Below are 14,040 nucleotides of genomic sequence, written 5' to 3'. Positions count from 1 at the left end.
TGAGATACTTAGGATGATTATAAAAATTTGTGACAGAAATTAAATCTTATATATGTATATCCTATTTTGTATGTGTCTGAAGGTTTAGTTTTTAATTTTGGTATGCCTCTTGTCACTATATATGTTTACTTACAGAACAAGAGCATCTATCTTTTGGATGATATATTATCTGCTGTAGATGAACCAGTTGCAAGACACATCATGCGGCATTGTATACATGGGTTTTTGGCAGGTAAAACAGTGTTGCTTGCTACCAACAACATTAGACTCCTCACCAAGAGTGACTGGGTTATCAGTGTTCAAAATGGAGAAATTGTGTCACAGGGTAAGTTGGGCATTTGTTTTTTGATAATCTTACTCATATTTTGACAAATTGCCATGCGGTTTGATGTTTTAATAGCTTTTTCTTGTTTACAGTTGTACATATAGTGTATTATTCTTCCTGTAAATAAGTTGCTTTGATTTTCTGAGTAATTTTACAAATTATACTGAACAGTTGGCTGATTCCTTGCAATTTATGTACCAGTTTCATCAGTTTTGTGTCTTTCTTAGTTGTTCCATCATTGATGGGGAGTGTTTATTAATTAACACAAATCCCTACGTGAATCCAACCTGCACCATCCTGGCAACTTAGATGACCAATCGCTTTCACAACAAACACTTATGGACATCTTATCCAACATATTTGACAATCACTCCTCACACCACAAACATCATTACAAAAGTAAGAAACAAAATAGCCTTAGCACCACATTAGGACATGATAAAGAGGCCCACAGTATTCACCGTAAACAGTTCATCAACTTCACCCAAAACTGTGCATCACACACTTCATCATTAACCCTATCAGAAGCAAAGCACTCAGAACATTCACTGACTGCCTGGCAGCTGTGAACACAACACCTACACTGAAACAAAAAGAGACATCCAATACAATCCCACTGCAATAAGCTTTGAGCACAATTCTTTGTTTCAGACCTGTCCCATCCAAACCACTCCATAACTAACCACCAACCCCAAACTAGAATTAAAAAGCTTACTCCTGCTTCGCACTTTAGCAGGCTATATCAAATATAACCCCCCCACAACAACAACAACAGTACTGGCAAAACATAAATTCACTGAAATGACCGAGCAAGCACTAAACAGCCTCCTTTCCAATTAATTCTTAAACACCATTTTTTGCATGACCTGGGTAGTGTCAGAACATGACGGAGCTTTCAGGAAGAAAACTGTTCATGGCTTCTTCCTTTGTTCTTCCTGTTGGAAAGTATTACACCAGAGTAGAGGATTTCCAGTCCTGCTTCCAGTCCTCAGGTGTATGTGGACCTGATTTTTGAAGGTGTAAATGATATGGGAAGCTGAAAGCAGGAAAAGGACTCCACATCTTTGCTCTTAATATAAAGAAGGAGGTATCATAATGGGTAACCCTCTTATGGCTGTTTTTGTCTACTGACAGCATGTTACCCCCTGATGTGACATTGATTCAATTCATCCCATTCACAGCTTACACAGCATACATCTCGTCTTGGATGTTTTTGTTTGGAAATTTAAATGGATAAAATTTTTATTCCCATGGCAGGCCCTCCAGCAGTCATCTTGCCAAACCTCCTGTCTGCAGAGGAACTTTCTGATGATTGGTGGGATGAGGTGGTGGATTCACAGTCATCAGGAGCTGTTTTTCGAAGAACATCACTAGATATTTTTGCCACAGGACAAGGGAAGAGCACTGATCCAGCACAAAAGGTAAGACTCTTGCATGTTACAGAACATACAAATGTTGCAGGGGAAAAGAAGTTCGAGTCAGGTTTTTCAGTGTATATGTGGTTACAAATATTATGCATTTATATTATAATATCATATGGTATGGCATCCCAGGATATAGGGTAGTGAGAATAATACTTATGTATTCCTTGCATATTGTAGAAGGCAAGCAAAGGAGACAGGAGTTGGGATTGGGAACACTCCCCTCCTTGCATTTCTATTTCTTCTAAGTCTACATCCTACTCATTACGTAAAATCTCAGTTTGTTGGAACTGCACTTCATTGTCCCATTGATATATTTCTCATAGTACAGCAAAATACTAGGTAATTGCTTTGTTATTTTTATATTTCACCAGAATGAGCATGAGAATGAGGAAGAACGTGACTATGGTGAGTTGAGCAGTGCTGTCTACTACACTTACATCACTGCAGTTGGTGGAGTGCTTACAGTTGCCATCTTCTTAGCCATAGTATTAATGCAGGGCTCTCGGAATCTAACTGACATGTGGCTGGCTTACTGGGTGTCACAAACTGCTAGGGAAAATAGGTGTGTATGTAAGATTGTGTATCTTTATATCTGTATATTCATATATCTTTTTGTCTATATTTTCATTAACTCTTTTCCCATTTATTTGTGGCAAATCAGATGCATAATGCCTTTTCATTCACTCGCACATTCTTTCATCATCAGCTGCCACATTTTAACTTGCAAAATAAGCATGGAAGCTGTAAATGGGAGACTTAAAAACTTTTAGAGTGTTTTCTAGGAGTTAAAGAACTGATTGGTGTGAGATCTATAAATTTTTTATTTACCTTGAGTTATGCCACTTATGAAAATTTTTTCTTCATATCTAGAATGATATGTTACCTTTGGCCATGAAATTTTGCAGCTTTTTTTAGCATACAAGGAAGTGTATGATATAAGACCCATTATCATAGTTTCATTTTTGTGTTGCCTGTGCATCATGGGATGCACATAGAGACTGCTTTCTCCATCATTCCCTCTGTCTGTTTGTTTTATGGTATTGGGAGTTGCACTTTAATGTGCAACTTAACCTCGTCGCAACTTTAAATCTCAGCTGAGTGTCTTTTGGGGGCCCCTCCACCCTTAAAACTCCCCTTTGAATTACAAGCATTTGAGGGAACTGGGGGCAGCATACCCCAGGAAAAAAAATGAAAATTTTGGGTGACTAGGACAGCATTCCCTTTCTTCTGAAGGCTGCCACATATCAGTCAGAATTTAGGGGTTCCCTTAGCAGTAGGGGCTCTGTGCATATAGAGTGTATAGGAAGGGCAGTCCATGTATGTCCTAGTTGACCATGTTCTGCCACATGATGTATGTTACAATTTAAGGGCCAAAGAATTGAATGGCATAAGACCTATAACTCGCAAGTTGATTTAACTGAGTTATGACAATTATGAAAAGGTTTAATCTTTAACTTAACATTTCACATGAATGTTCAGCCTCTGGTTAATGCAAAGGATATACATCTTTTGGTCAGGTTCAATATTGGTAAAACACAGAATCTACCTATTTATTAAATGGTCCATGTTCCCCATTCTTCAACTTTTGAAAACTGGAGTTCAACCCTATCTTGAGAACCATGGAAATGTATTTTGACTGATTACAGAAACTCTCAAAAGAATAGGTTCATGGTTTGAGACAATACGTAACACACATAGGATAGATAACTATTACAAGTGAATAACTGCCTAAAAAAGCATTATACAAGCAAAACAAATGATGGGAAGGAGGGAGGTGAACAAGAGAAACATTGTTCAACACTTAAGTCAATTGGTGAGTGCCATGTGCTGGCAAAATATCATCTTCGGTACGTACTTGTAAATAGGTTGTTATTGTCTTTTTTATATATCCTCCTTTGGTGTAGTGGTAGCCTAACCATATTTAGAATCAAGATTATGAATTCTAGTAAAGATACCAGAGAAATATGACATGATTACTTGTCACTTTATACACATTCTTGACCACTCAGTTATCATGGGTCATGTTCTGAGTTGCTCATTCATACCAAAAGAGTTGACCTTTTACTCCATCATCAGGAATTTCATATTGTAGTTGTTATCCAGCTTTGAATGTTGAAAATAAAGTTTTCACTTTTAAATGTGTTGTAGTAAAAAAGCCAAATAAACTTTATATTTCCAGTACGGGAATTGCTACACTTGTTCAGGAAGTTTCATCCCCATGGATTGGAACGGGAACTAGGCCTGATCCACCCAAAATGATTAGCTCACTCTCCAATAGCATGCATTGGTTTGCTCCCATCACCCCAGTGCATCAGGTAAAGCAGTATTATTTGTAATGTGAAATGTTTTAGGGAAGATTTAGGAAGAAAAAAGTAGTACAACATTGCAGATAGGAGATTAGGATTGTTGATATGCTGTATTGATTACAGTATCTATATTCTTTTGTGGATGTAGTAAAACTGATTATTGTGTGTACTTCAACTAGGACTTCCAGTAGATTTGACTTTTTAAATTATTGAATATTATGCATTGATTGGACAAAAATGTAGAATTAATTGAGGAGATTTCCCATGACTTGTGGTTTCAAAATTATGACCATTACTCCAGGTTTCATTCTCATGCTATGATGTGGTTCATTGTACCTGAACATAGTGTTTGGTATTTTGTTATTTCAGCTACAAATTAGATATTTAGAAATGTAATTTTGCATTTGTTTGAGCTTTTAATATGACAGTGAAATAGAGCTAAGTATGTGTTGTACATATCAGCAATCTGTTCAGAGGCTCAGGTACAAGACATGAAATATTTCATTGTTAAAGTGATTAAAACAGGATTTTACTAGAAAGCAAGTGATTGAATGATCATAAGAGGTCAGTGTCTGTAATGATAGAGCCAGTTATACTTGAAAGTGTAGTGGTTCTGAGTGTTTCATGGATGTGAATCTTTGGCCAGAAGAAAGGGAGAGTTTCATTGTGTTGGAAATACAATACCTTGGGATAGTTTGTGGTGTAAAAAGTGTTGATCATGTAAGGAATGATTAAGTAAGAGAGAGGTGTGGTGGTAAGCTTAGTCTGATTGAGAGGGATGACCAGAGTGTGCTGAATTGGTATAGACAAATGAAGAGGATGAGCAAAGATGACTGACTAAGAGGGTTTATATCCAAAAGTTGAGGGAGCAAGGTAAGAGACCAAGGAGATATGAAGATAGGGTGACACCAGCTTGTTAAGGCAGCAGAAGCATTTGTGTATGTGAAGAAATACTTAATATGTGCTTGAACTTAACACTTGACCAAGTTATTGTCTCGGACAGGTGACTAAATCTTCAAGGAAAAATCTCCTCTTGGCTCCTTCAGTTCTTAATTATTTGTTAAAGCTCTTAGAATGGTTTTACAGATAAACTGATGATCCAGTATATGTGATAGTCTGGATTTTGTCATTTTAATGAAGTTTTAATGAATATTTCTTTTATGTTTGGAGTTTCCTTGACTGAGAATGATACCATAAACTGTTAAGTGTCAGCCTCTGTGGGTAGATATTTAATATTTGATTTATGATTTTTTTTCCACCACAGTGCATTCCTTCAGAATTAAGAGGCTATTCAATTTTTATGGACAAGTATGTGGATAAGTAAGAAATTCTTTTTTTTTTCAGTATCTGGCTGTGCAAGAAGTATCTCAATACAGTTCTTTTGAAAAAGTGGATCCAAGCACCAAGTTCTACCTCACTGTGTATGGGACTTTGGCAGCATCCAACAGTATTTTCACACTCATGAGAGCTTTCCTCTTTGCTTATGGGGGGATTTGTGCTGCAAAATCACTCCACAAGCTGCTACTAGATGCTGTTCTTTATGTAAGGTCATATCAGATTTATTATACCTTTTATACACTGCTACTATGAGTGCATTAACTATGATAACATTGGCAGACATTTCTCTACTATTAGCATTGTTGGCTTTTTATTGCTGAAATTGAATCATGTTTTCTTTATAAAAGAAAAATTAAACATTCTTGATTCTTAAATGTTAAATGAACATAACTTTATTTACATTCATTTATCTATCTATTTCTCTGATGCTCTCTCCCCCTGGGAAGTCCTATTAAGGGGATGGCCACTGCAAAAGTCTCTCTCCACTTATCTCTGTCATTACGTGCCTTCATCACATACATCAGTCCACTCAATCGTCTACCATTTCTATCCCTGCAGTACACTTCCACTCTATTTCCCCATATTACAGGTGGTCTCCTCTCATATTAACCCCTTTGATCATACTACAATACACTCTCCTTGTAGAATCCATATCTTGCATTCTTTTCACGTGCCTAAACCACCTCAAAAGTATTACATTTCACCCACTCTACTGCTACACAATTCTTTCCTTTTGCATTCCCTGCCATAGTAAATCTCTCTTACACCCCCACTTTACTTTTTTCATGCCATCTAGTCATACCACATGCTCCTCTCAAATAACTTTTCCACTGCCTAGATTCTTGAATTCTCTTAAACAACTCCATAGCTTGGATTCTTGACCTCAGTGACTTATTACATCTCCATGCTTTGGGTACATATTTGATATATGTCTCAAAGTTATCCATGAAGTTTTTAGTACTGTGTTCTAGTTTATGTATGTATATTGAATTTGGATGCTTAGTAATTTTGTGTACTTTATCCATGTTTTCACTACACTGTGCAGTGTTTTTCATGGTGACAATTGTAAGATACTTGTCAGTATGATGAATATTATGTCATCGTAGAATATGTTTTTTTAGAGCATGTTGAATATGCACATTAAGGATAACATTATTTTTGTTATAGTAGCTCATCCATATCAATATAAGTTCTTTGCTGCACTGATGAGGTATTGGGATAGAGGAAAGTAGGAAGGAAAAATATTCATGGAAAGGAATAAAAGGTAAGATTGAGTAAGGGAGGGGGAGAGATGAGGAAGAGAACTGAAGGTGTAGGAGGAGAGGTGGAAGGATAAAGGAAGGAAAGAAATGGAGGAGGAAGAGAATTACATGCAAAGAGAAGGAATTGTGAAAAGGGAAACAAGAATAAAGTAAAAACAGGAGACAAGAAGAGGCAAATGATAAAAGAAACAGGATAAAGGACAAAGAAGGAAAGGAAGTAAAGCTTTGAGATGAAAGGAGGAATTAAGGGAAAAGAGTGCAGTCTAAGGAGAGGAAACAAAAGATAAGAAAAGTAAGGGAATGAAAAGAAACAAAGAAATAGAAGGGAAAGAAAATGTCAGGGAGGAAGATGTAGATATGGAATGAAATAGCAGGGGGAGAATTTGAAAACAAGGGAGGAAAAGGAACAAATTTGTTTATAGAAGTATTATAAAGATGTCAGTAGCAAATTTTCCTATAACTTAGATAATCCAGAACAGCTTTTTGATATAATCTTTTGTCCAACACAAAACCTGCCAGAGAATTTTTAGCATGTGCCATCATTTTTCTTAATCTTTGTTCAGAAATGAGTGTTAGGCAAAACACTGTTTCTCCATGTTTTTCATTATGCAGTATATACAATTATGGAGGCAGATCACTGTTGGACATAGTATACATAGAGCATGAGCAGTTAGGAATTGCTTATTTCTCGTAGTAATCAAACCATTTGTAGATTTTTTGGAAGAAGGTTACCTAGCTTTGGTGTTTTATTTTTTACCGTTAATGGTGCAGCGGTTGTTGGATGATAAAAAACACAGGTTTAGGTTTGTAACATCCTACAATATAGATACAGGAAATGGGATACATGATACAGATACATTACATATTAAACACACAGAACAGCAATGCCATGCTCCACAGTTCAGGATGTTTTGGTCTGATTTGGCCACTGATTTGATATTAAATTCTTTTACTTATTATGTGAAGTGAATCAGTAAAGAGTGCTTTTATAAATGAGGAAGACCATGTTTCACTTAAAGATACTGGTCACAGGTTGAGGATGATTGCATGATGTTCCAGAGGCTGTGTGTGTCTGATCTACCCATTTTATTGTGTACAGAGTAATGATAATAGATAGAAAGATATACATGAAAATTGTTGTATTATAATTTGAATTCTGGGTTAATTGGCATTTTTATCTCTTTACAGGCAAAAATATCATTCTTTGACAACAATCCACTTGGTCGCATCCTGAATCGATTTTCATCTGATCTCTACACAGTAGATGACTCACTTCCCTTCCAGATGAATATTTTCTTTGCTCAGGTCTTTGGACTTATTGGTTAGTGATTTTATTATTGTGAGTATTCACATATAGGCACACATTTGTTAATAATGATAATAATGGTAATGATAATAATAATGATAATAATATCCCTGGTGATAGGGGAGAAAGAATACTTCCCACGTATACCCTGTATGTTATGGAAGGTGACTAAAAGGGGTGGGAGTGGGGGGTTGGAAATCCTCCCCTCCAGTTTTTACTTTTCCGAAAGAAGGAACAGAGAAGTGTGCCAAGTGAGGACTTTCCTTCAAAGGCTCAGTCCTCTGTTCTCGATGCTGCCTCGCTAATGTGGGAGATGGTGAATATGTATAAGAAAAATAATGATAGTTTTTTCTTACATTATCACCATTTTCCATATTCACAAGGTAATGTCAAGACCAGATGACTGAGCCTTAGAGGGAAAATCCTTACTTGGCCTCCTTCTCTGTTCCTTCTTCTGGAAAAATAAAACATGAGGGGAGGATTTCCAGCTCCCATCCCTTTTAGTCCCCTGTGACATGCAGGGAATACATGGGAAGTATTCTTTCTCCCCTATCCCCAGGGATGCATTTCTGGTCAAAGAGTTGTAAAGGAAAAAGTGTTAACAAAGTCCATCTTAACATGGTTCTGGAGGGAATACATTCCAAGAGCACCATTGCTCACCTATAATGGCTTCTTGTATTTTTGAATGCTGCTCTAATATTTGCCTGCAGACAATTTGTCACCTTTACAATTCTCCTGATATTGGACTTTAGCATTGGGTTAGGGATGATGTTAACTCTCAAGTCCCTCACTCATATTGATTCTTGCGGCTTATTTTCTGCTGGATCATCTTATTAATCCCTCCTTTCAGTGTGTCCCAGTCTCAGGACTTTGCTCTTACCAGAGCTGAATTTCATCATGGAGCCTGTCTAGGTCCCCTTGTGAGTTTGTGTTTGTGTGTGTATGTAAGTGAAAGTATTTACATCAGGGATATTATTATGTTATAGCATAACATGATACTTCCCATGCATTCCCTGCTTGTCGTAGAAGGCGACAGAAGGGGAGGGAGTTAGGGGCTGGAAATCCTCCCCTCGCATTTTTTGATTTTCCAGAAGAAGGAACAGAGAAGGGGGCCAAGTGGGGATATTCCCTTAAAGGCTCAGTCCTCTGTTCTTGACACTACCTCGCTAATGCGGGAAATGGCAAACAGTATGAAAAAAAATGTTTGGTGCATTGAAATTCCAATCATATGATTATATTTTGATGCTTCATTTACCTACCTCACCTCATGCTTAAGAGAATTGTGCTTGATCAAAAGAAATAAAATGAAATATATTTTCTTCTCAGGTTCAGTACTAGTCACCATATATGGTATGCCATGGATTGTATTGCTCTACATTCCATTAGCCTTTGTGTATTACACCGTCCAGAGCTTCTATCGTCACACATCACGTGACCTGAAGAGGCTACATGCTGTTTCTCTTTCTCCCTTGTATGCACACTTCACTGAAACATTACAGGGCCTTCCTGTGATCCGTGCTATGAGAGCTGTACATAGGCAAGTATGAAGAGTGTAAAGTTCCACCTCTTTGATAAAGTATTTTTGCAAAGGCATAAGATATGTATTTTGGGGTAATACAGCCTGCATGTAATTTAGATTTTTAGAATTTCTGTCATACATGTTCAAGGAGAATATTACTTACATTAGTTTTTCTTGAATGTCTTGAAAGTAACGATATATTGAATTATACATTACAGATAAACAGATTGTCCTAATTGATTGAATGATTTCTCAGATTCAGTGTACGAGCAGACAACCTTTTAGAGGTGAGTCAGCGTGCACAGTTTGATATCCAGATAGCTTCACAATGGCTGAACCTGAGGCTCCAGCTGATTGGGCTGGCAATGTTGGCAGGTGTGTCAGTTCTTGCACTCCTTCAGCACCATTTTGATGCTATTGATGCAGGTGAGAATAGTTACATGCCCTCCCCCCTCTCACATGGATACATGCATCTGTGTATTTAAACATTTAGATATGTTTACATGTAGTAGTTGGTAGGCAGCCAACAACCAGGGAGGTACATTAACAGTACTACCCACCTGGGTATCAGGAGGGTTAGTGACGGCTGCATAGTGATTCAGCACTTAAGTGGCTGTCAAGTTGCACTCTTGTGACTCAGGTAGCTGTCTTTTCTTTCTACCTCACCCACACATGGACTACTGGCATTCTGTCTACAAACATACAAACTCACTTTGTCACACATAACGCTTGACAACACTTAACTCACACAGCTCATTCTTCATAACTCAAATTTTCCTACAGTGAGCACTGTGTGCTATCCTTGCCTTTTGGTAGAATGATAGGAGCAATAGATAGAAGTAGGAACATTTAGGCTGGAGCATTAAGTAGTAGTCAGTAGGAACATTAGGTGGGAGCCTTTGCAAACACTGCACAGGAGTTGCCGTCTGCTAGTGGCCTGTTAAGGGTGAAGAACTAAAGGTTAAGAAGTGGCACTGGATTTCACTAGTTATAGATACTCTGTTGCTTTGGCCACCCCTTTGAGGGAGTTCCAGGAGGGAACAGGCATCAGAGATATAGATAGATAGGTACATCTTTGTTTGAATGCTGTGGTGTTATTGGACTCCACGTGCTTGAGGTAGCACTGCAATTCATCTTTTCTGCTTAACTTTGAAGTATAGCTTTCACGAGAACTGCCTTGCTACATCTATAATGTAGTAAGCAGCAGCCCTCTTTATTAGGAGGAACATGCTTGTCCATACTCATGATGTTCTGAATGATGCTGTACAGATTGGCTCATTGCCTGTGAAGTAGACTGAGATTGTAACTTTTTGAATTTTGCACATTACCCACAATTGCATTATACAAATGTATCAGAATGCTTGGTTTTCATTAAGAATCAGGACTTTGTGTGATATGTATATGTTGATATAAATGTAACTGAAGACCATATTTGTATTTGAACCCTATTAACTCTAATCTCTGTGCATAAGTTTCTTGAGAAATTTTTATGGTCTGATATTCTTTATGATGTACTTGTATAAATTCTCAAGCATATTTGAAACCAAACCTTGATATAGGTAATTATTTCAGGTCTGGTTGGTTTGGTGATTTCATATGCCCTGACTGTAAGCAGTTTCTTAAATAGTGTGGTGGGGTCCCTTACTGAGACAGAACGGGAACTAGTCAGTGTAGAGCGCTTTCATCAATATCTGGACGGAACAGAACCAGAAAAGAGAGAGGGCTTCGCTACTCCTCCATTTGGATGGCCAAGTCATGGCTCTATCAAGTTCCAGAATGTGTATTTAAGATACCAGTTAGTATTTTTGCTTTTGTCAAACCACATATTATTGCATGTTGGATCAGCTGTACCTTGCACATGAGATGGGAGTTCTCATAATAGAGGAACTGAAGAATTAATTCATAATCATTCTGAAGTTGGATGTGTGAACAGATATTACCACAACAAACTTTGTTCCTTCCCCTTCTCCCACACTCCCTAATCTAATGAATGCATTTCTGTTCATCCTGCTGGCACATCCATCCACCCATGTGGTAGTCTTCCTTTCTTCCCCTTTTCCTTCACACCATGTACTGTAAAGACTAAACTCATGATCTCATTTTTCCTCCATTCCTAACCCTTGGAAAGTACCTGCTGCTAAATTGCCTTCTTTCTCTCATCATAAAAAAAACACTGGATGGGGGCAAATAAAGTGTAGTTTATTCCAGTATATATATCAGCACTGTATATATTAAACCTGAAGCAAAAATGTTCATGTTCCAAATGGTAATAGAATAAAAGCAATAAAATCATTTTAAGATATACTGTAACAAATTTATAAGGGTAACAGCTAAAAGCTAGAAATTTTATGACGAAAGTAAACAGTCAAACACTGAAAGATGAAATGAAGTAGCTGGGAATCCTTGGATGCACCTTCCCAATTAGATCCATCCTCAAAATGGTGTACCAACAAGTTCCCTGTGAGAAGGTGGGATAGAACTTGGCTACCTCATATGACAGGTAACCCTTTACCATTTCTTCCTTTTTTCATACTTGTTTGCCATTTCCTGCAAAGCAAGGACCCACCAGGACAGACAAAGAATTGCCTCATTCACTCACATCGACTCTCTAGCTACCAGATATAATGCACCAAAACCAGAGCTCTGCTATCAACTGGCAAGTCCCACAAACCTTTTCATGGTTTCCTCTGACCACTTCATATTCCTTAGTTCAGGCCATTGACAGCTCATCTCCCCATGTATAACACATCACTCCAATTCTCGCCTCATACCTAACTGCTTGTTCAGGCCTTGATCACTGAAAGCATCTTTCACTTCATCCTTCCACCTCCTCCTTGGTTCCGTGTTCTCCTTGTTCTCTTCACTTGAAACACACATACCCTCTTAGTCAGCTTCAACTCAGATCATTTTCTCCCTCTGTCCAAACTATTGCAGCACACCATCTTCAGCTCTCATAAATAATGTTACTACCACACCTCTCTGTTACCCATTATTTCTTATTCCATCATTAACTCTCTGATACATAATCTTTTTATCTACCACACTTTTCTGTTACCCATTATTTCTTATTTGAACAACCCTCATGCCACATGTTGTCTATCAAACATTTAATTTTCAAGTTGTCCACCTTTTTCATAATACCTGCGAGAGAACTTGATTTAATTTCACTCATTTGCAAAGGATTTTGTTTGATTATTGCATATATATATATTTTCAGTAGCAATATAGTATCCCTGATGTTATCTTATTTACTTTCAGTGCTCATAATCCATATGCGCTACGGAAAGTAAACTTTGAAATAGGTGCTTCAGAAAAAGTTGGAATAATTGGTCGCACTGGAGCAGGGAAAAGTTCTATATTTCTGGCATTATTCCGATTAGTGGAGCTGAGCAGAGGACACATCTTTGTAGATAATGTTGACATCTCCAGACTGAGCCTTAAAAAACTAAGGTTTGTGTTAGTACAATGATTTACAGTTCATGATTTTTTCTCATAGCATAATTTAATTGGAGATAAGCTATAAGATTTTAGTGATGTTCACTAGGGATTGACAGTAGGATTATGTTTGAAACAGGAACTAAAAATACACTGAGAGATGAAATGAAGTGAAAAGATAGTATAGTGTATGCAAGAAACCTGTATGTCTTGGCTTCTATTTATGGATGTGAAACCCAAGTTTTCTCATGTCAATATAGATGAATATTAAAGTATTAGGGATGAATGATTTGTAAAGTATGATACAAATAGGTGAATTGATGATGTGAAAATGATACAGCGACAAAGACTTATGATGTGAAGAGATTATTAGAAAGCCATGAAGGTAAAACCTGTTAAGGGAGAACAGCCTTGCAAGATATACAGCAAATGAAAGGTTAATAAAGAAGAATTCTGTGATAGTATGAATAAAGGTAGGAGGAGAAGAGGTGGACCATGTTAGACATAGACATACACAGTGAATTAATGCTTAAAAACTAGAGCATTTCTTACGAGGATATTAAGGGAATGATTGTAAGTTATTTGTAGAAGGGGCCTTGTACTTGTAGAGGTGTGAGTATGAATAAGGACATTAGTCTCATGTATTGATATTGTTTGTTTGGTACACAGAGAGTGATTAAGAGAGGCCATAGTAATGAAGGAGAATTTGACTCTGTAGCAGATTGGACTTACATTAAGCATAGGTATGAAGTTTTAGGGAGGTTGTAATTCGGAATAGAATGAAAGATTGTGGTCATATAGTATTGAAGTTTGTATAAGAGGTCACCAAATTTAAATAGTTTGATCATATCCTTTTTCTATACTTAACCATTTTTGTCATGATTTTTGAATTTGGTTCACTACTGTCCCTGATCTGTAATGAATTAGCGCTGAAAGCACAAACATATTCTGCAGTCGTGTTCCCTGGACCTATTGACATGTATTGATCAGCCCATCAAGGTGTAATGTTAATTTAGAATTTCTTGTCAGTATTAGAAATGTTGATATGTCAGATAACAAGGTTTCATGAAATATACATGCAAGCATTCATCCACTAGCTATATCCAGGAATGAAATTTTCCAACA

At 37.2% G+C, this 14,040-nt stretch overlaps 1 protein-coding gene across 3 annotated transcripts in view; it reads left to right on the top strand.

Annotated features, from left to right (window-relative positions):
- The window catches only part of LOC139751250 (ATP-binding cassette sub-family C member 10), a 46,766-nt gene that overhangs the window by 21,870 nt on the left and 10,856 nt on the right, over window positions 1–14,040 (top strand). For all 3 annotated transcript variants that reach the window (XM_071666502.1, XM_071666501.1, XM_071666503.1), the window contains exons 17-26: window positions 136–325; window positions 1,583–1,746; window positions 2,121–2,311; window positions 3,929–4,064; window positions 5,400–5,597; window positions 7,844–7,976; window positions 9,288–9,498; window positions 9,737–9,906; window positions 11,053–11,275; window positions 12,739–12,930. In XM_071666502.1, the coding sequence (XP_071522603.1) occupies window positions 136–325; window positions 1,583–1,746; window positions 2,121–2,311; window positions 3,929–4,064; window positions 5,400–5,597; window positions 7,844–7,976; window positions 9,288–9,498; window positions 9,737–9,906; window positions 11,053–11,275; window positions 12,739–12,930 (1,808 nt within the window). The remainder of the gene's footprint in view (window positions 1–135; window positions 326–1,582; window positions 1,747–2,120; window positions 2,312–3,928; window positions 4,065–5,399; window positions 5,598–7,843; window positions 7,977–9,287; window positions 9,499–9,736; window positions 9,907–11,052; window positions 11,276–12,738; window positions 12,931–14,040) is intronic.

This window comes from Panulirus ornatus, chromosome 11, assembly GCF_036320965.1.
Source record: "Panulirus ornatus isolate Po-2019 chromosome 11, ASM3632096v1, whole genome shotgun sequence".
NCBI lineage: Eukaryota > Metazoa > Arthropoda > Malacostraca > Decapoda > Palinuridae > Panulirus > Panulirus ornatus.
The sequence above is the reverse complement of the archived record's forward strand: the minus strand, read 5'-3'. Positions and strand labels throughout refer to the sequence as shown.